The sequence below is a fragment of the Triticum urartu genome, chromosome 7 (assembly GCF_003073215.2).
Source record: "Triticum urartu cultivar G1812 chromosome 7, Tu2.1, whole genome shotgun sequence".
In the NCBI taxonomy this organism is placed as follows: domain Eukaryota; kingdom Viridiplantae; phylum Streptophyta; class Magnoliopsida; order Poales; family Poaceae; genus Triticum; species Triticum urartu.
Window position 1 is genome coordinate 217,476,365 of NC_053028.1, and position 25,465 is coordinate 217,501,829.

The 25,465-nt window shown below is 45.7% G+C and overlaps 1 protein-coding gene across 1 annotated transcript in view; it reads left to right on the forward strand.

The window, feature by feature from the left end:
• The window catches only part of LOC125518697, a 65,797-nt gene extending 41,556 nt beyond the window's left edge, over nucleotides 1-24,241 (forward strand). Inside the window, exons 2-5 of the mRNA XM_048683524.1 lie at nucleotides 21,038-21,280; nucleotides 21,410-21,595; nucleotides 22,125-22,202; nucleotides 23,945-24,241. Coding sequence (XP_048539481.1) covers nucleotides 21,038-21,280; nucleotides 21,410-21,595; nucleotides 22,125-22,202; nucleotides 23,945-23,996 — 559 coding nt within the window. The 3' untranslated portion in view covers nucleotides 23,997-24,241. The remainder of the gene's footprint in view (nucleotides 1-21,037; nucleotides 21,281-21,409; nucleotides 21,596-22,124; nucleotides 22,203-23,944) is intronic.
• Nucleotides 24,242-25,465: the final 1,224 nt, after the last annotated feature.

Below are 25,465 nucleotides of genomic sequence, written 5' to 3' on the forward strand. Positions count from 1 at the left end.
CGGGGACTGGGAGAGTTGCACCATCCCGCATAGCGAGTTAGCGTCACTTCAGGCCAAGGGATTTCTCCCTCCAGCATACATGGTCCCGGTCCGAGCCTGTCTCGCCACCTATAATGGCGGAAAACAAGCGGAGAGCACCCCCAATCCTTCTAAAGGAGAGCGGGTGTGCCTCGTCCCCTATCTAATAAGGGGACTGGGATTTCCAATTCACCCATTTCTCCGCGGGCTTCTGGAGTTCTATGGCCTCCAGCTGCACAACCTCACGCCCGCCTCCGTATTGCATATTGCGGGTTTCGTCGCCCTTTGCGAGCTATTTTTAGGCGTTGAGGCTCATTTCGCGCTGTGGAAGAGGTTATTCTGCCTGGTGCCCCGTTCTAAAGAGGGGTCTATATACCAAGTGGGCGGAGCCGAAGTATGGCGCATCGCCGGGACCGGATACCTATGCGGAACCCCGAAGAAGGCGTCCGAGGACTGGCCTTCAGAATGGTTTTATATAGATGACGTCCCGCTACCGGACCCTATCCATGAGAGAAAGCGACAGAGACGTCCTTTACCTGATGGGCCGGATAAGACTGTTGGCTCATTCCGGACTAACCATGATTGGAGTCATGGCCGCATGCATTATGCGGGGGGTGCAGCCACTTCAATATAGAGGCCACCCCATGTGGGATTTCAACGGGGAGGATGACGCCACCCGTTACGGTCGTAAGGGGTCGGCCTCAGCTGCCGCTCTAGTAAAGATCTTATCCTCTTTATACAAGGGAGAAAAGGAGGAATTCCTCCGCGTCAACCCACAGGCCGGATTTACTATGTACGATCCTCCAAGTTGGGTAAGTGAACAACTGCGCTTGCCCGTTTGTTTTGTACTCCCACGGTTAGATATGTAGTCTAACGACTTCAATGCAGGAACTGCGACAGGTGGTAAAGGATATAAACAGCCGCCCTCCACAACCCGAGGACCCAGAACGGTCCCTCGATCCGGACTCCGAAGAGGATCCGGACATATCGGTGGAGCTTATCGACGGGGTGTTCCATCAGCTAAGCAAGGACAATACCTTGGTAGCCATCACGGTTGATTACCCAGGGTTAATCCCGGCCTCCCAGGTGACAGAAACCGGAGTCTCATTCCCTTGAGAGAGATTCCACTCTCACGTATTCCGGTGTTTCTGACGACAACCGTGTTTTGCAGGGGAGATTTTCGAGGCAGGAGGCCGAACCTACGGCGGCTAGCCAACGAGGGGCCGTAGGGCCCCGTGGGGCAAAAAGGAATGTAGTCCGGACAGAGATGCTGGCGCAAAGGTATAGCGCAGCCTCTGTTTCCCTGGTGTTATTCTGTCAGGGCATATTAACGTTCGTGCTATCTTCACAACGAAGAGACCTCGCCGGACTATATCCAGAGAGGTTGCCAATCGCGCCTCTACCAGCCAGGCTCCAACGTCTGGCCAGGAAGCGGAGGCGAGCACAAGTCGTGCACCGGACGCTCCTCCAACAGAGGATGCGGACAGGCTATCTGCCACAAATTCTGAAGTGGAGAGTGCCATGAGCCACAGGCGTCGCCGGACAGTTCTACGTGACGCTTGTTTCTCCCAAGAGGCTTTAGATGTCTTTAATTCGGGAGATGCGTACCTCCGTGCCGCTCGAAATGGTTTAGCCAGAGCCACGGAGTAGTATGTAAAAGACATACGGGTAAGAAAATTTTGGTCAAATATATATATACCAGTAGCCCCCGAGACTTGAAATAGTTAGAGCAACTGATTTAAGGATCATTTAATATGCAGGTTCTTACAAAGAAGAATACTGTACTGTCCCAGGAGCTGGAAAAGTGCAAGGCCCGACTAGAGGCCGCACTAGCCGCAGCAGGGGAGTCCAAAGAGACCCCCTCAGGTAAGATACACTTCGAAAGATTAGTATTGTGCGGTGTGGGTGCAAATCTGACAAATCATGTTGCAGATGGCGCCGGACTCGATCCGGAAAAGCAACAACTCTTACGCCGGCTAAAGGCCGGTGAGAGTACGTTGACAAAGGTGAGGCGAGAGAAGAATGATCTTCAGGATGCCAACACCAGGCTGGACGTCGAACTTAAAGATGTTCGTGGCCAGCTGTCGGACTCCACGAAGGAGAATCAACGGCTTCGACGCGGCATATTTAGTAAGTGCTTGAACGAACTTTGAAAAAAGAGTTCGGCGAGGAAGTCGACTAACAGAGTAATGTCTGTAGGTATGCTCACAGGTCGTCCTGCAGAGGAGATGCCCAGTTCTACGGGTGACCTTCTTCCCGAACTCATGCAACTGCACGAGCGAATTCGGCAGGCGATGCGAGGTGTTGCCCAAGCCTTATGGCCTGCCCACTCCATGCCCGAGGGCCTCAGAGAGCTTGCGGAGAAGCTGAAGGGAGCTCGGCGGCGCTTCTGGTTGTGGAAGATATCGGCCTGCCGACAAGGCGCTAGGGAAGCCTGGGCCATGGTGAAGACCCGTTTTACGAAGTCTGACCGAAACCACATGGCTGAGGTCGGACCAGTGGGGCCTGACGGGAAGGAGATCCCTGTGAGCTTAGTATACGGCCAAGTAGAGTTGGCCGCGAAGTATTCCCAGCAGGACTGTAAATTAGACAGCCTGTTAGATGGTATAGAAGAGGAATATAATCAGTCAGAATGACTATGTAATTTTGAATTGACATGTGTAATGCCTTCTAGCCGGATTGTAGATCGTTTGTCGTTGCCGACCTTTTCGCTTCAACCTCGGGACCTGACGGTCCGGAGTGTGTCCGAATACCATAGCGGTTATATAAGAACCATGGAAAGCGTGGAGACCAGGCGTAGGGGTCATTAGTGCTTTATCAGACAAGTGCCCAACTAGTTATGTTATATTACATGGTTAGTAAGAAACATCTTCTAGAGAGAATAGTTCCGTTAGGGGTTCCTTTCGCTGGGAGGCATGCCCAAAAGTGCATGTCCGAACTGCGTAAAAAGACGCAGAAAAAAGCATCTGGGGGCGCATAGAATGAGTAAAAAGATCATCTTTTATCTCACCGACCGAATATTCCCTTAAGAACACTAGCTTTCGGCTTCACCCAGTCTGAGGTACACATCCGGCTGACCCGGCAGTAACAATCGCAGAGGTGCTCCCTTTACCGCCTAGCCGAACAATCGGGAATGTAGGGGTAAGCACAGGAGCCAGGCAACCCAGCTTGGCCAAAACTTAAGTCATATCGATGCATATAATGGTGAAGAAAAAGGTACATGCGGAAGTTTGACGCATGTGTTGGGCGTGAAGCCCGTATAAATAAGCTTCTGTTAAAGAAGCCCCCAGGTTTAATGAGCATGAGTGGCGCGTCACTAGATGAGCCTTTAAGGGCTATAAAAGAAAAGAGGGGAAGGAGAGAAATGTAAGACAGAAAAATGCAAAAAATGGACAGAGGAAGGAGACGAACACAGAGTCCGGCGCTAGGCATAGAATCTTCAGAGACGGGTGGTGTTCCACGGGTTCGGCTCGAGTCGGTTATCCAACGCATCTCGCAGGCGGTACGCCCCGCCAGTCAGGACTTGGTTGATTATGAATGGACCTTCCTACTTGGGCTTGAGTTTGTCCTTTTTCTTATCCGGCAGGCGTAGAACTAGTTCGCCAACATTGTAATTTTTGGCCCGTACTTCTCTGCTTTGATATCTTCGGGCCTGCTGTTGATAAAATGCGGAACGGGCTTTTGCCACATCACGCTCCTCCTCCAGGGCGTCCAAGTTGTCCTGCCGATCGAGCTCGGCTTCTCTTTCTTCGTACATGCGCACTCTAGGTGAGTCCGCAGGGCAGAACTGCCTCTGCGCCGTACACCATAAAAAATGGTGTGTATCCGGTGGTGCGATTTGGCGTGGTCCGCAGCCCCCATAGCACGGAGTCGAGCTCCTCTACCCAGTGCGTGTTAGATTCCTTAAGGGACCGCACCAGTCTGGGTTTAATGCCGCTCATGATAAGACCATTTGCACGTTCGACCTGGCCGTTGGTTTGTGGGTGATAGACGGAAGCATAATCGAGCTTGATGCCCATGTTTTTGCACCAGAGTTTTACCTCGTCGGCAGTAAATTTTGTACCGTTATCGGTTATGATGCTGTGGGGGACGCCATAACGTTGTACAACCCCGGATATGAAGTCTGTCATAGGTCCGGATTCGGCCGTTTTAACAGGCTTGGCTTCTATCCATTTGGTGAATTTATCCACCATGACCAGTAAGTATTTTTTCCTATCGGTCCCACCTTTAAGGGGTTCGACCATGTCAAGCCCCCAGACCGCAAAAGGCCAGGTGATGGGTATAGTTTGGAGTGCGGTGGGTGGCATATGGCTTTGGTTAGCAAAAAGTTGGCAACCAGCGCATCGTTGGACTAGGTCCTGAGCGTCTGCCCGGGCCATCGGCCAATAAAAGCCTGTACGGAAAGCCTTGCTAACAAGGGACCGAGCAGCGGCGTGGCGACCACCGAGTCCGGCATGAATTTCAGCCAGAAGGTTCCGCCCTTCCTCTTCGGAGATGCACCTTTGAAGGACTCCGGTAGTGCTTTTCTTATAAATCTCTCCCTCATGGACTCTATAGGCTTTAGATCGCCGCACTATGCAGCGGGCCTCGTTTTGGTCCTCCAGGAGTTCCTGCCTAGTAAGGTAGGCTAGGAATGGTTCTGTCCGCGGGGCGATGACCGCCATTATTACGTGAGCTGAAGGTGTAATTTCATTGGCAGAGCCTCCAATTGTGTCAGATTGTTCGGCGTCGAGTGGTGCGGCTGGGTCCGGGCTGTTATTTGCGGGTTCCCCCTCCCATGCTACGGATGGCTTGAACAATCTTTCCAAAAATATGTTGGGGGGACTGCATCACGTTTTGCGCCGATGCGTGCCAGGACGTCCGCTGCTTGATTGTTTTCTCGGGCTATATGGTGAAACTCCAGCCCTTCGAACCGAGCTGACATTTTTAGGACGGCATTGCGGTAAGCTGCCATTTTTGGGTCCTTGGCGTCGAAGTCTCCATTTATTTGGGATATCGCGAGGTTTGAATCCCCGCGTACCTCTAGGCGCTGGATACCCATGGATACTGCTATCCGGAGACCATGTAGGAGGGCCTCATATTCGGCTGCATTGTTGGAATCCATGTACATGATCTGGAGCACATATTGGACTGTGTCTCCTATGGGGGACGTCAGGACGACACCAGCCCCCAGTCCGGCCAACATTTTGGAGCCATCGAAATGCATAATCCAGTTTGAATATATGTCGTACTCTTTAGGGAGCTCGGCCTCCGTCCATTCTGCGACGAAATCGGCCAAAACTTGCGATTTAATAGCTCGCCGTGGCTTATAGGTTATGTCGAACGGGAGGAGCTCGATGGCCCATTTTGCAATCCGGCCCGTTGCATCGCGGTTGTTGATAATATCGTTGAGTGGTACTTCCGAGGCTACTGTTATGGAACACCCTTGAAAGTAGTGTCGTAGCTTCCGGGATGCCATGAATACCGCGTATGCAATCTTTTGATAATGCGGGTACCGTGATTTGCATGGAGTGAGGACAGTGGATACGTAGTAGACCGGCCTTTGAAGGGGGAATTTGTGTCCATCCGTTTCCCGCTCGACAACGAGCACTGCGCTGACAACTTGATGTGTTGCTGCAATGTACGATAACATTGGTTCGCCGGTGATTGGCGCGGCCAGGACTGGGTTTGTTGCCAATATGGCTTTTATTTCATCAAGTCCGGCCGTGGCGGCATCCGTCCACTCGAAGTGTCCGGTGCACCGAAGGAGGCGATAAAGGGGTAGTGCCTTTTCTCCCAAGCGGGAGATGAAGCGGCTTAAAGCCGCCACGCACCTGGTTAATTTTTGTATTTGTTTAAGGTCCTTTGGGACATCCAATTGTGACAAAGCTCGGATCTTGGCTGGGTTTGCTTCAATTCCTCTACCGGATACAATGAAGCCCAAGAGCTTTCTGGCTGGAACGCCGAAGACGCATTTTTTCTGGGTTGAGCTGATGTCATATTGTCGGAGGTTATCGAATGTAAGCCTCAAGTCGTTTACTAGGGATTCGACATGTCTTGATTTGATGACCACATCATCCACATACGCCTCCACTGTTTTGCCGATCTGGTTTGCCAGACATGTCTGGATCATGCGCTGATATGTTGCGCCGGCGTTTTTTAGCCTGAAGGGCATTGTGTTGAAGCAGAATGGGCCGTATGGTGTGATGAATGCTGTTGCAGCTTGGTCTGATTCTGCCATCTTGATTTGATGGTAACCGGAGTATGCGTCTAGGAAACACAACGAGTCGTGTCCTGCGGTGGCATCGATAATTTGATCGATATGGGGGAGGGGGAAGGGATCCTTTGGGCAAGCCTTGTTAAGGTCTTTAAAATCGACACACAGGCGCCAGGATTTGTCCTTGTTTGGTACCATCACCAAGTTTGCTAGCCAGTCCGGATGTTTTATGTCTCTAATGAATCCGGCTTCTAATAGCTTGGCTAGCTCCTCTCCCATAGTCTGTCTCTTGGGTTCGGAAAAACGCCGAAGGCTTGTTTGACAGGTTTGAATCCTTTTAGGATATTTAAGCTGTGTTCGGCCAGCCTGCGTGGGATCCCTAGCATGTCTGAAGGGTGCCAGGCAAAAATGTCCCAGTTCTCTCGTAGGAACTCTCGCAGTGCGGCGTCTACATCAGGGTTCAGTCATGCCCCGATGGAAGCTGTTTTATTGGGGTCCGTTGGATGGACTTGGAATTTGACTATTTCATCGGCTGGCTTGAAGGATGTGGATTTGGATCTCTTATCGAGTATCACATCATCCCTGTTAACCGTGGAGCGCAGCACAGTCAGTTCCTCGGCTGCTAAGGCTTCGGATAGCGCCTCAAGGGCTAATGCGGCCGTCTTATTTTCAGCGCGGAGTGCTATGTCCGGATCACTAGCTAGAGTGATAATTCCATTCGGCCCGGGCATCTTAAGCTTCATGTACCCGTAATGGGGTATTGCTTGGAAGATTGTGAATGCTTCCTGCCCTAGTAAAACGTGATGTCCGCTCTTAAATGGGGCCACCTGAAACGTGACTTCTTCGGACCTGTAATTATCCGGCGTGCCGAACACCACATCTAGTGTGATTTTTCCTGTGCAGCGCGCTTCCCGACTGGGGATTATTCCTCTAAAGGTTGTGCTGCTTTGCTCGACGCGGTTCCAGTCTATTTCCATTTTTTGAAGGGTTTCCTCATAAATGAGGTTCAGTCCGCTGCCTCCATCCATGAGCACCTTGGTGAGGCGAAAGCCGTCCACTATGGGATTGAGGACCAATGCGGCTGGTGCTCGGGCTGTTCAGAATCTAGGTTCATCACTTGCGTTGAAGGTAATGGCAGTGTCACTCCATGGATTTATTGTTGCAACTTGATAGACTTCGGCGAGGCTGTGGAGTGTTCTTTTTCACACATTGTTTGATGTGAAAGTCTCGAAGACTGTGAGAGCGGTACTGGTGTCCTCGGGCTGGCTTTCTGCGGCCTCCAGAATTAAGAGGTCCTTGCCAATTTTGGCCACCTGCCGGAGTATTCAACATGCTCTAAGGCTGTGAGTTGGTGTGGCGTCCTCTGTACTGTGAATTCTACAGGGTCCATCAAGCCACCTTTCCAGTACGGTTCCATGCCCTGTAGAGGGTTTTGGCTTTTTGCTGTTTATCCCGGGTGTCTTATGATGATGCAACCTCTTAGTTCGGACGGGATTACTATTCAAGGCCGGATTATCCCAAAATTTTATTTCGGTTTTCCAGGCGCTTTCCATCGCATAGTATTTTTGTACTATGGACGCCAAGTCAGCGAAGCGTGTAATATCACGACGACTTACGGCGTTAAGGATACCCTCATCCGTGCAATTACTGCAGAGAATTGAGATTGCGTCTCCCTCGTGGCAATCCTTTATCCTGTTCATAACCAGGAGGAATCTGGCCCAGTAATGATGTACTGTTTCCTCGGGCCTCTGCCTGATTCGGGAGAGATCGCTTATGTTCGGGTGGGCGGGTGTCGTTGAATCTGAAACCTCACCCAATCCAAGATTCGGAGGCCGAAGAGTTTCCGAACTCTGAAGTTCGGATTCTTGGATGTTGTCCAACGAATCTAGCCCGTTGCCTGATCCTAAGCTCAGGTCTTGAGTTACATCCTCCTCTCCGTGGGTATCCGGTTTGGAGGAGTCGGGAATTCGAACGTAGCTAGTCCTTAAAATAGATGAAGGGTCGCGGCACTGCGCCTCTACCACGGCAACATGGTGGGTGACTTGGGGAGAGTTAATTTCTCTTAGATCGGGTTTAAGCCCAACCTGGTCGTAATCCATAGCGACCCCCAGGGCGGCGATGCGATCCAAGAGCTCGTTTACGGAAGAGAGCTCCATTGGATCAAGCTGCTCGACGAGCTCCGAGCTGACGTGTAGGTTGCTTTTGATGACCCGAGAGGTCACCGTCGGCGCAACAGCCGAACAGGCGGTCATGAGGAAACCACCTAGCCGGAGGGTTTGGCCGACAGCCAAGGCTCCCTTAGCAACGGCGCCGTCTTTAAAGACGGGAGGAGGCATCCTTCCTGATTGTGACGGCACAGAGGAACCCTCAATGAAAGCACCAATGTCGGTGTCAAAACCGGCGGATCTCGGTTAGGGGGTCCCGAACTATGCGTCAAGGCCGGATGGTAACAGGAGACAAGGGACACGGTGTTTTTTACCCAGGTTCGAGCCCTCTCGATGGAGGTAATACCCTACTCCTGCTTGATTAATATTGATGATATGGGTAGTACAAGAGTAGATCTACCACGAGATCAAGGAGGCTAAACCCTAGAAGCTAGCCTATGGTATGATTGTTGTGTATGGAGTTTATTGCCTACGGACTACGACCCTTCGGTTTATATAGACACCGGATAGGGTTAGGGTTACATAAAGTCGGTTACAATGGTAGGAGATCTTGAATATCCACATCGCCAAGCTTGCCTTCCACGCCAAGGAAAGTCCCATCCGGACACGGGACGAAGTCTCCAATCTTGTATCTTCATAGTCCTGGAGTCCGGTTGAAGGTATAGTCCGGCTACCCGAACACCCCCTAATCCAGGACTCCCTCAGCAGTGCATTCATCTATTTGAACCTGAGATAATGGCATTTGTAAATCAGATGTAAAATGGGGCATCAATCTTTGTTGTGAGTTTGAACATGCTATATATATTCATATGCATATCTAACTTTTTTTGCAACCAAGGAGATTATATCTGGAACCATTCATGAACTGAGGTAAGTTGCATATTTTTTAATATATACTCGTGTACAATGTATATTCAAATGTACCCCCTCCATTCCAAAATAATCGTAGCTTTAGGATTTTCAAGAGTAAAGATTTGTGAAGTTTGACAAATCATGAAAGTTCAATTCAAGAGAACCGAAAATGTTAATGCTTCTGCTCCAAAATATTGAACGAAGCGCCAAATAGGCCTCTGGTCACCCAAAACCGTGCGAGACTAATGTTTTGGTGGTAGGAAATTATTGTCCTGACTCTGGCCCGTGTAGCCTATCGGCTTGATGTCCAAAGGTCTAAACCGGGGTAGGTTTGTAACTTCACCAAGACGCTAGTCTCAACCGCCTCCGAGAAGCATTCATACGCCGTGGGCGCCTACCCATGCGCTCGGCCGAAATCCATCCTGCCCACATTTGGGACACCTGACATGACTTTCCTACCCCCAACTCGCAATATGTTCGAAATTTTAGATGGGGGCAAACTTTGTAACTTTCCCCAAATTTCAAACAAGTGCGTCTCAAACCAAAACATTGTTCCCCCTAGTTCCCCGCCTTCCTCTGTTTCCCCATTCATACTGCATGGGCGCGAAAACGCCCTCTCCACCAGCCGCGAAACCCCAGCCTCCTCCGTCCTCCACCCCATAGCGGCCAATCCACCGCAGCTCTCCTCCATCACGCCGGAGCCGGTACCCCGACGTCGTCGTCCAACGCAACCGCAACTGCAACGCCCTCAAGGACTTAGCAGCTGAAGCCGAGGCAGAGTTGCCTCCACGACGCCGATGCCGACATGCGCTGTACCAGAACCACTTCGACCATGCCGTCATGCGCCTCACTGCTGCGGCTCCACTGTCGCAACTGTCCACCGCACTGGAGCTGTTCCCGCTACGCCGTCGTTCGCCGCCTCGGATCTACTTCCCGCCGCCGACAGACGGCCACCGCACCACACTCAACAACTTGGTCATGGGTTTGTCCAAGGCTGGACCATCCTCCACAACTTCTGGTTTCCGGCGAACAACAAGAAGATCGTCGGAAAAATAGAAGGAGGACACAGCACTACCAGCAGAAAGCGGTACTCCTCTTCCCTTATTCGTGCAAATCTTACGTCTCCGCTCACACCGTATTCATCCCACGAAAGAAACTAGTTGAGCACTTCTTATTGCATCTTCTTTGTGATACTAAATGCACAAGGTTTCCTCCCTTTTATTATTTCACCTTTGCTAAAGGTCAGTAGCCTACCTGGATTTCAATTCAGGGTCAGTCGAACCGCAATTAAAAGAAGCAGCACCCGCTTAGGCGCGCGGAGCACCTAGTCCACCTGTTCCCCGGGGAAGCGGTGCATCGGTGTCTATCATAGGGGTGTGGGGCGTAGGTGCTGCTTGCGCCCGATCTGGAGGTCGGCGGGGTTTGAATGGATGGCCGGGGGCGATGCCCAGCACGGCGGTGCGGTGAGGTCGAGGGGAGGGTGCAGGCAGGGGAGGAATACTGGGCCGGTGGTCGCTGGCGTTTCGAGGAAGATCGTCAACACTGACTGGTTGGAGGTAGATGAAGGCGATCTGCCCGTTCTTTGTACATCGAAGGGTGCAGAAAAAATGGACTGACCTATTTGCTTTCAGTCGACTGTTATTTTCATAGAATCCTGTAATAATTTAGTGTGCCATGCATGTTGTAGAGCTATCATATGTCTCCCGTCATTTATTTCTCACCGACCTGCTATCTGCTACCTTTACACTGTACTAATTGTGCACACACTTCACCCATACTCAAACTATTGTTTTTTATGCATGGGTATTTTAGACTCTGATGTAGTGTTGATGAATGCAGAAAAGAAAAGACAGAAGTCGCTCCAGTGTAATTCGAAGATAAGCACTAAGAGTTTCAGTGCTCTAATGGGTGCAGTGTCAGCAGTTGGAGACAGTAAACGTAGCTCTGCAGTTGATGATCTCAATTGCCACACACAACCATCCCAGGTGCTTGCTTTAACTTCGCGCTGTCAAATGTGGTTGCTTGTTGCATATGGTGTCTAACTTGTATTACTTCCAATTTGGTTAAATTGCATCTGCTTACTTTACACATTATACCTTTGATAATGACATGCCTTCCTCTTTTTGATACATACTACATATGTCTATTAACCATGTTCGTACATCAAACTAATGCTCTTTTGTATCCCTCGTCAATCACTTATGATGAGACAGTCACCCGAGTGGGTTACTGTGAGACGCCCTACTCATTTAAAGAGTGTAGTGTCATCCTCCCCACATGATTCTCAAGAAGCAGTAAGGCTAAATGAAGATAGTCAACGTAGCTCTCTAGTTGATCACCGCAATTCCCCCACACCACCATCGCAGGTACTTGCTCGTACTTGGCAGTGTGATATGTGGTTGCATGTTGCATATGGTGTCTACCTTGTAATGCTTCTAATTAGGGTAAATTGCATCTACTTAGTTAACACATTATACCTGTGAATATGACATGCCTTCCTGTTTTTGGTACAGACTACGTCTTTCTATTAACCATGTTCTTACATCAAACTACTTTTCTTGTGCATCCCTCATCAATGCTCCTAATTTGTTAAATTGCAGCTCCTTAGCTTACATATTATACATGTGAATATGACACGCCTTCCTGTTTTTGGTACATACTACATCTGCCTATCACACCATGTTCTTACATCAAACTACTGTTCTTGTGTATCCTGCGTCTATCGCTTACGATGAGACAGTCACACGCGTGGGTTAATATGAGACGCAATACTCTTATAAAGAATGCAATTTCATCCTCTCCACATGATTCTCAAGAAACATCAAGCCTAAATGAAGATATTGAACGTAGCTCTGTACCTGAAGACCGCACTTCCCCTACACCACCATCACAAGTGCTTGCTCTAACTTCGCAGTGTGATATGTGGTTGCATGTTGCATACGGTGTCTAGCTTGTAATGCTTCTAATTAGGGTAAATTGCATATGCTTAGTTTACACACTATACCTGTGAATATTACATGCCTTCCTATTTTTGGTACACACTACATCTATGTGTTAACCTTGTTCTTACATGAAACTACCTCTCTTCTGTATCCTGCATCAATCACTTACGATGAGTCACCTTTATTCATTGCATATTGCATATTATTTCTAGCTTGTTGCCATGTATTGCTTATAATTTGGTCAAATACATTTGTTAGGGCGCCCTTTTAATTTGGCAGAGTGATATTGGTTTCATCTTTCATATGGTTTCTAGCTTGCATCGATTCTAACAAGTTCAAGCACCTTGTGCTTAGTTTACACTTTATACATCATACATGTCAATATGTCACACCGTCCTGTTTTTCATACATATTCCATCCTCCTATCATGCGGCTGCCTTACATGAAAGTAGTGTTCGTTAGCATCATGCATCAATGAGTTCTGAAGAGCAAATTTTATTCCTTTTTCTTGTGGGTTTGACTTGACAAGGCAACATCAAGAAAGAGGAAGGAAAACAGTAAGGAAGGCGATGATGGTGGTCCTCTGCAGCAACGTAAACAGAGCATCTATATCGATTCTCCTTGCACTGATAGTGCATTACAAGGTCCAAGTATCCGCTCCCCTACTCCACCATCCAAGGTGCTTGCTCTAACTTGGCAGTGTGATATCTGGTTGCATGTTGCATATGGTGTCTAGCTCGTATTGCTCCTAATTAGTGTAAACTGCATCTGCTTAGCTTACACATGATACATGTGAATATGACACGCTTTCCTGTTTTTGGTACATACTATATCTGTCTATCACACCATGTTCTTACATGAAACTACTCTTCTTGTGTATCCTGCATCAGTCACTTATGATGGGACACCTTTAAGTTGGCAGTTTGATATTGGTTTGTGTCTTGAATATGATTTCTAGCATATATTGCTTCTAGTTTGATGAACGCCACCTATGATGAGACAGTTTTAACTTGGCAGAGTGATATTGATTGCACCTTCCATATGGTGTCTTGCAGTGTTTCTAATTTTTTGAAGTGTCTTCTGCTTAGTTACCACATCATAGTTGTGAATATGTTAAGCCGTCCATTTTTTCGTACATATTCCATCCTCGTATCATGACTTTGCCATTCATCATAGTAGTGTTCGTCAGTATCATGCATGAATGAGTTCTGAAGAGCGAATGATATTCCTTTTTTCTTGTCGGTATGATGTCACAATGCAAAATCAATAAAGCTGAAGGAAATTGGCAAGGCATTGGATGATGGTGGTCCTTCCGAGCAACTGAAATGGAGGTTCTCTATAGATTCTACTCTGCCATCCTCCCAACAAGATTCGAAAGACAACGCAAGGCTAGACAGTCAACGTAGCTGTGTAGATGATGAGAACATCTCCCCTACTCCACCATCACAGGTGCTTTCTCTAACTTGGCACTATTATATGTGGTTGCATGTTGCGTATGATGTCTAGCTTGTATTGCTTCTAACTTTGTTGAATTGCATCTGCTTACTTTACACATAATGCCTGTGAATATGACATGTGTTCCTGTTTCTACATCAGACTACTATTCTTGCATATCCCGCATCAGTCACTTATGATAAGGCACCTTTAAGTCGCCACTGTGATATTGGTTGTGTCTTGCATATGATTTCTAGCATGTACTGCTTCTAATTTGTTGAAACGCCATACAGTTTGAACTTGGAAGAGTGATATTGGTTGCATCTTTCATATGGTGTCTAGCTTGCAGTGCTTCTAATTTGTTGAAATGCCTTTTGCTTAGTTACCACATCATAGGTGTGAATATGTCACACCATCCTGTTTTTAATACATATTCCATCCTTGCATCATGTGTTTGCCTTTCATCCGAGTAGTGTTCATCAGTATCATGCATGAATGAGTTCTGAAGAGCGAATTTTATTCCTTTTTCTTATTGGTTTGACTTCACAATGCAAAATCATTACAGCTGAAGGAAATTAGTCCAGCAGTGGATGATGGTGGTCCTTCGGAGCAACTCAAACAGGGGGTCTCTATAGATTCTACTCCGCCATCCTCCCAACAAGATTTGCAAGACAACACAAGGCTGGACAGTCAACGTAGTTGTGTAGATGATGAGCACATCTCCCCTACTCCACCCTCACAGGTGCTTGCTCTAACTTGACACTATTATATGTGGTTGCATGTTGCGTATGATGTCCAGCTTGTATTGCTTCTAACTTGAACTACATCTGCTTACTTTACACATAATGCCTGTGAATATGACACGTGTTCCTGTTTCTAGAACATGCGTGTACATGATGAGCACATCTCCCCTACTCCACCATCACAGGTGCTCGCTCTTACTTGGAATTGTGATACGTGGTTGCGTTTTCCGTATGATGTCTAGTTTGTATTGCTTCTAATTATGTTGAATTGCATCTGCGTAGCTTACAACTTATACCTGCAACGATCACTTACCCATAAGACACATTTAACTTGGGACTGTGATGTAGGTTGCATCTTGCATTGTCTTCTAGCTTGTACTGCTTCTAATTTTTTGAAATGACACTTACGACGAGACACTTTTTACCTGATAGAGTGATATTGGTTGCATGTTCATATGGTGCCTAGCTTTCATTTCTTCTAATTTTGTTGAAATGCCTTCCGCTTATTGTTTTTTCATACATATTCCATCCTCCTATTGTACGTGTGCATATGAAACGCTGTCTTTTTTTGTATATATTCCATCCTCCTATCCTGCGCTTGCCTTACATCAAAGTAGTGTTCGTCTATATCATGCATCAACCAGTTATGCAGAGCTAATTTTATTCATCTTCTTCTAGTTTTGACTTCATAAGGCAATATCAGAAAATAGGAAGAAAAAGAGTAAGTTAGGGGATGTTGGTGGTCCTCCGCACCGACGCAAACAGAGACTCTCTAGATTTGCCACTGCTACTGCTAATGAAGTTGAAGTCCCAAGTCTACATGATGAGTTCATCTCCCGTACTCCACCATCGCAGGTGCTTTCTCTAAGTTGACAGTGTGATAATTGGTTTCATGTTGCATATGTTATCTAGCCTGTATTTCTTCTATTTTGATTAAATTGCACCTGTTGAGTTTATATGTTATACATGTGCATATGACATGGCTTTCTGTGTCTAGAATACACTGCATCTATCTATCATACCATGTTCTTACATCAAAGTATTGCTGTTGTGTATCCCGCATCAGTCACTCATGATTGGACGCTTTTAACATGGCAGTTTGATAGTGGTTGCATCTTCCATTGATTTCTATGTTGTACTGCTTCTAATTTTTCGAATTGCCACTTATGACAAGACACTTTTAACTTGGCAGAGTAATATTGGTTGCATCTTTCATATGGTGTCTAGCTTGCATTACTTCTGTTTTCTTGAAAATCCTTCTGCTTAGTTTGCACATCGTAGCTGTGAATATGTCACGTCGTCCTATTTTTCTTACATGTTCCATCCTCATACGGTTGTCTTACATCAAAGTATTGCTTGTCTGTATCATGCATCAATGAGTTCTGAAGAGTGATTTTGTTCTTTTGTGTTGTGGGTACAGCTTGACATGGCAAAGTCAAAAAAGAGCAAGGAAAATAATATAGTAGGGAGTGTTGTTACTCGTCGGGTGAAACAGAAAAGGTTCTACCGTCAAGATTCTGCTGGTACTTATAGTGCAGTAGAAGGTCCAAGTCCACCGGCTAAATCTACAAACACAATATCACCTACTCCACCAGCTGAAGCATCTGCTTCAACTGTACCAGCATCTGAACCAGTTACTCATTCGTTTGCTCCGGAACTGGCCAGTTCCCAAGATGCCTTCACACCTAACACTACTTCCGAAGCAGCGCTGACACAAGAGGACATGGCAAGATCAGATGAACCTCATGAGCATCAACACCAAGACGGTACCTGACCGAGTCAAGTTGCAGTTGCATGCTCCTTTATATGTACTCTCACAGTTTGATGTACACTAACACTTTCCATATTCGTTGTTGAACTAGCACCACGGCACAAGCGGAAACAGACATCAGGGATAATGCTTGACAGATTAACAAAATCTAAAGGAGGAAGAATGGATATCCATTTTGAGGCAGGTTTAAAAAGGCCACGTGATGCTACAGAGTCAGCCAAGTTAGTATCAGACGCAGCAGTTGCCGTTAGGTGTCATGCACGTATCCTCCCAATGTGGATCCAGTACAGGAATGAGAAAAACAATACCCAGTTTAACACCTTCCTTGACCATTTATCCGTAAGTAATGTTATTCATCGCAATTAGTAATATTGTCTTGCTCTGTCCCATACTTTCTAGCTTCCTCCTAATAAGACTCACATTCTTTTTTCAACAGATGAGGTTCAAGTTGGATCCGAAAATCTCACTTAGAAAAACTCACTTTGAAGGCAAGGCTAACAATGAAATCGCCCAAACATCTCCAGTGGAATATATTACAGATAAAGACTGGACAACCCTCGTTAAGCACTGGTCTGATCCAAAGTATTGGGTAGGCTATATGTATTTGATCAGACCACATATTGAACTTGTATTTATGTATGTGCCTTACAAGTGTATCTTCTTCTAGGCTAACTGTTTGAAGAACAAAACCAACCATTCTAAAGTGAAATTCCAATAGCCAATAGGATCTCGTAGCTATATTGCACACTACGAGGCTCTTGTAAATAGCTGCTACTTCCTTCTTCTTTTTTTGTGCCATATTATCGTATCTATATTGACTTGTTCCAAATACAGAGGAAAGCCCGTGCGGACCAAAAAGAACCTGAACCGAATGCAGTGCAAATCTTCAAGGATTGCCACACCAGCAAGATGAAGGGCATGAGCACACCAGTTCAAGCCGTTGTCGTAAGTCCTTACTCCTCCTGCCTTGAACTGATTGGTACTGTGATGTGTTCATTTAACTACTTGGTTTGCAGCCAATGTCAGTAACTCTGTTCACTTTTATTCACAGTTGCCTTAACATATCATTTCACCTTACATGGTTTAAAAGAGATGAAGGATATTCTTTTGGTCTTGATCTGTAATCTAGTTGTTATGTTCACGTGCGCACACAATGATAAAATAGCCTGTTTGTTTTATATCTGTTTGCTCATGATATGAATGATGTCATACTATGTTCATCCTACTTTAAACCATGTCTCTTTATCCTTAGATGTCAACGAATGTGAGGAAATAGACAATACAATAGGCATGCTACATGGACATATGTTTCGAAAGTGATTTTATTATGTAGTTGGCACTACAATACATGCTAATGTATTACAGTAGTTCACCAAAATAAGTTATGTATAAACGTTTAACCTACTTTGTTTGTTTTTGTCTCATTAGTAACTTATCTGGTACACTAATCTACAAGTTCAAACTTTCAGGAAGCTATGGAACAAATGATTGAACATCCACAACCACCTGAAGGTGACGAGGCTACTACTGGCACAATGTCACCTCTTGCTGCATTGCATCGGTATCTCTCCACTAACAGTGCAAAAAGCACCTTCCTGCGTAATTCTGGGTTGGTTGCCAAGGTAACCTCGTCCAAATCGCCTACTGAACAAAATCTTCCTTCTAGACAGAGTGATATATCTGTGCTCCAAACACAAGTCCAATCCCTAATGGATGTTGTTTCGGAAACAAGAATAGTGGTTGAGAAATGTCGTCAAGATATGAATGGTTTTGAAACCAGACTATCAGACATTCGCTTTGTTGTTCAAGAGCAATGGCGGAAAAAGGTGGAGATCGTGCTGCTCCATCAGATTCTACAGCCTGAAACATTAGCACTCAGGTCAAATGATCTGTGCTTCAATACATCTGATGGTGCTTTTATCTGGAAGGACTGTAAACTTTATGCCAATAGGCCATTTGTTGTATGGTTGGAATTTATTTTGTTGTGATACAACATTTATGATGCTGCCTCAGGCTGCAGTAATTACGACAATATTTTTGTATAGTATAGGTTTATCTTAGTAATGTATTCGGCCGAAAGCTTCGTAGGAGCCCAACATGCCAACGTTCATCGGGCCCATTCCAATTGGGCTAAAAATGATTACGGGCCTAAATTGGCATGTAGCCCACTAAAAATATCTGGGCCTAAATCAGCATAAGTTTTCATATTTTTCTGGTAGGCCTGTGCCCATAGTGGGCCTTTAACAGGCCTAAACATAATTTGGGCCCTTAGTAAAAATAGGCCATTTACAGGTGTAAATATCTCGAGCCCATAAAACACATGGGCCTTTAATAGACCGAAAGTGAGATTGGGCCCTAATTGTGCCAAATAACCCACTGGACTTAGCAGGCCGAAATGGTGGCCCATTTATGATGCGGATCTTTGACAGGCCAAAATTTGGACGGGCCATAAATGTGCCGACCTAATACACGGGCCTTTAATAGGCCGGAACTTCAGTCGGGCTAGATTATCGTCATTTTTATATGGGCCGTTAATGGGCCCGATATGACATTGGGCCACATATGGCCCATGGTTTATGTCCGGCGTTAACATGCCGAAAATGACAACAGGCCGAAAGTGGCCCAAAGCTATAGTGTGCCTCTAACAAGCCGAATGTCAGACATGGCTGAATATGACCCAAATCCTTCATGGTCGTTTACGGGCCGAAAGTTTTGATGGCCTGTAAATGGGCCCAAATGAAGCCGGACCTTTAACAGGCCGGAAATACATCGGGCCGTAATTCGGCCCAATTACTTAGTGGACTATTAACGGGCCAGAAGTGACCATGGGCCGCGTTGATGACAAGTTTAGGACACACCGTTGACGGGCCGATTTGATAGAGAATGTTGGGCCTTTAGCTGGGCCGGCCCATTATGGTCTGCAGAATCTTGTGGGCCTTTAGGTGGGTCGGCCCATTGTGGTCCACAAAATCTTGTAGGCCTTTAGCTGGGCCGGCCATTATGGTCTGTAAAATCGTATGGGCCTTTAGCTGGGCCGGCCCATTATGGTCCGCTAAATTTTGTGGGCCTTTAGCTGGGCCAGCCCATTATGGTCCGCTAAATCTTATGGGCCTTCGGTTGGGCCGGCCCATTTAAACTTTGTGGGCCACTTTTGGGCCAGTCCACGTGTCAACATATCATAGGCCCATCTCGACCGTTGGATGAGTGACACCTGTGCCAACGCGGAGCTGACGCGTGGATCCCTCAGCCAATGAGAATTTTACACATGGAAAATCGGCATTGGTCATGGCTGTTAACGGGTTATCAGATCCAAAATCCGACCCGATAGTTTAACGGCGTTCCGTTACGGTGGATGCCACGTGTCGGTCACCCTTGACGAAAGCACTTCTGTGACGCGCGATTTATCGTCATGGAAGTGGACACTTCCGTGATGATAATTTTGGCAATGTCATGGAACACTTCTACGACAGCACAGGTATGACTATCTTGATTCTGTCATAAATTTGTCATGGATGTACATGCATGACAGAAAACGCGACCTACTGTGACAAACACGTATCATCACGGAAGTGTATTTTTTTGTAGTGTTGACGGCGGCTCCATATCGTAAAACGCGATGAATTCTTCTCCTTGATTTTTTTCTCCCCGAAACACAATATATAGAGTTGGAGTTGGAGTCGAAGAGGCACCAGGGGGACCACGAGGTATGGCGGCAGGCCCCCACCCTCGTGGACAGGTGGTGGGCCCCCTGGCCTTCATGTTTTGCAGGTATTTTTTATATTTTCCGAAAAGTTGCTCCGTGAAGTTTCAGGTCATTCCGAGAACGTTTGTTTCTGCACATAAATAACACCATGGTAATTCTGCTGAAAACAGCGTCAGTCCGGGTTAGTTCCATTCAAATCATTCAAGTTAGAGTCCAAAACAAGGGCAAAAGTGTTTGGAAAAGTAGATACGATGGAGACGTATCAACTCCCCCAAACTTAAACCTTTGCTTGTCCTCAAGCAATTCAGTTGACAAACTGAAAGTGATAAAGAAAAACTTTTACAAACTCTGTTTGCTCTTGTTATTGTAAATATGTAAAGCCAGCATTCAAGTTTTCAGCAAAGATTATAACTAACCACATTCGCAATAACGCTTAGGTCTCAAGTTTACTCATATCAATGGCATAATCAACTAGCGAGCAATAATAATAAATCTCGGATGACAACACTTTCTCAAAACAATCATAATATGATATAACAAGATGGTATCTCGCTAGCCCTTTCTAAGACCGCAAAACATAAATGCAGAGCACCTTTAAAGACCAAGGACTGACTAGACATTGTAATTCATGATAAAAGAGATCCAGTCAAGTCATACTCAATGTAAACTAACAGTAATGAATGCAAATGACAGTGGTTCTCTCCAACTGGTGCTTTTTAATAAGAGGATAATGACTCAGCATGAAAGTAAATAGATAGGCCCTTCGCAGAGGGAAGCAGGGATTTGTAGAGGTGCCAGAGCTCGGTTTTGAAACAGAAGTGAATAATATTTTGAGCGGTAAACTTTCATTGTCAACATAACAACCAAGAAATGGCAATATCTTCCATGCTACACACATTATAGGCGGTTCCCAAACAGAATGGTAAAGTTTATACTGCCCCTTCCATCAGCAAGCATTAATCCATGGCTTGCTCGAAACAACGAGTGCCTCCAACTAACAAGAGTCCCAGGGGGAGTTTTGTTTGCAATTATTTTGATTTAGTTTGCATAAAGCATGGGACTGGGCATACCGGTGACCAGCCATTTACACTACTAGAAATCCACATTTTACCTAGGGTGAAGGCCTTTACCTAGAGCTTATTGATCTCCCATCAAGGGATAGTAAAACAAATGAATAATACACCCTAGGGAAAGACAATTTTCAATAAAAAAGCACCGGGAAATGGCGCGCAGCACAAAATTTCGGCGTAGTTAGGTTTCCTCCTCAAAGCGCCGCCAGAAAAGCCCAATATTTCCCCCTTCTCCCGAAGCGTCCAGCCGACATCGAGCCATCCTCCACCGTTGCGCCGCCGTGCTCACCCCACACCGTCCGGTCGTGCTCGCCCCCGTCCAGATCCACCACGCATGGTCTATGCAGATCGTTGCTCTCCTACACTGCCGCCTCTCCTTGCCGCCAGTGAGTCGATCCCCCCTCCCCCTCCCTGATCCCCATGCTTGGCCACCCCGGATCCAGATCCACAACCCCAGCGCTCTAGAATATGGATCTCACAGCATACTCTTTTTTTGTGTGTGATGCATCTTCTAGGAGGGACAGAGAACAGGGGGATCGAGACCGTGGAGGAAAGGCTACAAGTGTCGGCGCCGCCCAACAGGAGCCCGTGATGGCCGGTTGGCTCGGACGACAGCGCCGGCATCTACATGACCTTGATGAAGTCCGACCCCAGCTCCACCTCTGCACTGGCCATGACACCATGATGCCCCAGCTACCTAGGTGATGCTGCATATTTCCTCTTGTATTTGTGGCTTATTGTTTGATACACGAATAGTATAAGGGTCTCAGATTCAGTACAATGTTACGCTTGTGTGCGAACCTTTTTTGTTGTTGCTGCAAATTGTTGTGTGCATTGTCTTGACCGTGAGTTAGTTATTTAGCCAAATGAGGTGTTCAACTGGTCAGTTGTATTCGGATGATTGTCTAGTTTTTTAGGAACTAATTACAAGCAGTACAAACACATGGGAGGTTCATTCAAAGTTTTTAGCTACGTACTAGCTGTGGATTGTTTGAGAGCTCCCTCGCACTACAATTTTAGGATCTTATAGCCATTTGCAGTTGCTTCTTTTATTTAGAGCTCAGGGAGTGAAAGGTTGTGAAATTCACATGACCTCTGTTTTTTCATAGATAAGGCCATCACCTCAACTTTTAAAATTTAGTGATGACACTGTTATCCTTTTAGGGATAGCTGTAACTGAAGAATAGTTCCTGATTTCCAGACCTTGGGCATCAGACTGATTTCCTTTAGATCTATATACTTTCCAGGGGATAGGAAACTAAGGTCAGGATGCCAGAACATCTGCAAGTACAATTTCAGAACTTCATGGTAAAAATGTCCATTGTATAATAATACCTTATTAGATTATGCAATGCTCAGTTGCGTTTTTCTAATCTAAGTTGGTCATTGTGCTAGTATTAAAGTTTTCTGGTTAAAGTTTAATTTTGTATTTGTCTTGCACTACAGGCTTTTTATTGATGAACATATTTAGTATATACCCCCAGTTATCTTGATAATTGTTTTTGTATTCTTATCTATGCTAATTTCCTTTAACTTAATTAGCTCAATCAGAGGGTTCTATGTCTATAGACTAAATACTCGAAAGCCGCTTTTCATCATCTTTTTGTTTAATCCATTCGTAGCATAATAGCCTCTACATGCTAAGATGTTATATTATCTCAGCAGGTTCACACATTTAGGATGTAGAAATTAGTGCATTTGCAGTAGTTGTGCACAACATATATTTCAGATTATATTTCTGTTTCTTTTGTTGGACTATCCTGTCAAATTCAGCAAGGAAGTTAGTGTTTTTCTATATAAAGGGTTGCTATTTCATAACAACAAGGAACTATAGAGCAGTTCCATCAGGCAAATTGCTTCTGTTCTCCCGAGATATTTCCTAAATCCAAGTTTGATGCCTACAGCACATGGCACATCTTCAGGTTATATATGATTCAACATTGGATGTCCAATTTATGGTTTTTTTGTAGTACTTCGTAAATCTAACGATGGCTTTAGTAGGCTCATTATTGATTGCTAAAAATTGGTATTACATTTTGACAACACATATATTGTAGAAAATTAATTTACGCATGTGCTTTGTTATGTTGCGAGGTTATTGTACCGAGGAGAAGTTTCTAGATCAACTACTATTTGAGAATTCAATGACAAACTAGGTTTTGGTGATAATCATAGTTGAGATCTATTTACAGGCTTTCACTTGCATCACAAATTCTCATGATCATGATTGATTTTTAAGTATCATAGAAGTGTGTTTGAAGTTTCATCATTTGTGTTTCTATAGAGCTCCCAGCCTGCGCCCTTCGCTGCTCACATGCGTGCTGGATCCGGCCGCGGTCGAGTGCGTGCTAGTGGCGCACAGCGTGCTTGTGTCGGAGCCGGAGCTCACGCGCGCACCGGCATCCGAGTTCACGTGCACGCATCTGCGTGTCCGACGTGGAGGCCAGAGCTCACACCCGTGTCTGCGTCTGGACGAGTATGGTGGATGCCACCGCCGTGTGCACGCGCCGGACCACCTCACATACCCGTGCGTATCGCGTTCCTCGGGCCGGAGCTCGTTAGCACTGTCTCCGGTCTGTCTGCATGTGAGTTGTTCGATGAAATGCCGCACACAGAGAGAAGAAGTGGGGGTCACAGTTATTTTGGAGCAAAAAATAGAGGATTGCCCGGACGCACCCGGACACTGACTAGGCGTGCCTGCGGATGTATGAGGGGCCAAATTTGCCCAGTGCCGCTGTAGATGCTTTAACATATGGTTTTTCTTGATAGGTTCTGAAACTAGACAGCCAAAATGTCAATACTTTATATGAAAGGGCTCAAGCTTACACTCATCTTGCTAACCTGGAGTTAGAATAGGTTGACATTAAGAAGGCACTAGAAATCGATCCTGAAAACAGGCAAGTTCCATTGAATGGTCTATTATATAAACCTTAATTTAATACTTAGAACTTTACACTATCAATTTGATTTTGATGTCGCCGCTACTTACTTAATTTGATACTAAGAAGCATGCACTGTCAATTTGATTTTGATGTCGCAGCAACTTACAGGGATGTGAAGTTAACATACAATGCTGAAGGAGAAGATCAAGGAAATCAATAAGGATACCGATTTCTACAGCGATATGTTTGCCATGATGTTGGCTAGCTGTAGCAAATTGTAGCTAGCTAGCCAATTTTAGACAAACATGCAGTGGTTGGTTAGTTTAGTTAGCCCGTTGTAGCTAATTGTAGCTAGCTAGCCTAATTCTGGACAAACATGCGGTGCTGGTGATATTATCGCATCTGATGTGTATATGTGATTACTGATATCCAGAGTTATCTATATTAATTATATGATTTGACTTATGATCCATAATTATGGCTTGCTTTTGAATTATGGCAATTTTGAATTCAAATTTAGATTCATATGAAAATCTTTCAATGGTACGGTGGTGTGGTAATGCACAGGGACCCACAATCTTTCCCTAGTGCTCATGGCTGTAGGTAAACAACCTTTCCACGTTGGACACCACATCCATATGAAAATCTTCCCCTAGTGCTTGTCCCCCTAGGTAAAGAAGTTCCCCTAGGGTTTACTGTATACACTCTAGGTAAAGAGCCCTTTCCCGTATACTTTACCTAGGGTTCTTTACCTAGGGCAAGCCCAAGGTAAAGTCTTTCCCTATGGTTTTTGCCATTTCACCTAGGGTTTATAGCTCTAGGTAAAATCATAGTTTCTAGTAGTGTTATCTCATGAGTGAGGAGCGGAGTCCACTCCTCTTGAGAATAACCCGCCTAACATGGAAGATACAGACAGCCCTAGTTGATACATGAGCTATTCGAGCATACAAAATAGGATGTTTATTTGAAGGTTTAGAGTTTGGCACATACAAAATTACTTGGGACAGCAGGTAGATACCGTATATAGGTAGGTATAGTGGACTCATGTGGAATAACTTTGGGGTTTAAGGGATTGGATGCACAAGTAGTATTCCTGCTTAGTACAGGTGAAGGCTATCAAAAGACTGGGAAGCGACCAGCTAGAAAGCGAGAACGGTCATGAACATGCATTAAAATTAATCAACACCGAATGCAAGCATGAGTAGGATATAATCCACCATGAACATAAATATCGTGAAGGCTATGTTGATTTTGTTTCAACTACATGCATGAACATGCGCCAAGTCAAGTCACTTAAATCATTCAGAGGAGGATACTATTGGAAATATGCCCTAGAGGCAATAATAAATTGGTTATTATTATATTTCCTTGTTCATGATAATCGTTTATTATCCATGCTAGAATTGTATTGATAGGAAACTCAGATACATGTGTGGATACATAGACAACACCATGTCCCTAGTAAGCCTCTAGTTGACTAGCTCATTGATCAATAGATGGTTATGGTTTCCTGACCATGGACATTGGATGTCGTTGATAACGGGATCACATCATTAGGAGAATGATGTGATGGACAAGACCCAATCCTAAGCCTAGCACAAAGATCGTGTAGTTCGTATGCTAAAGCTTTTCTAATGTCAAGTATCATTTCCTTAGACCATGAGATTGTGCAACTCCCGGATACCGTAG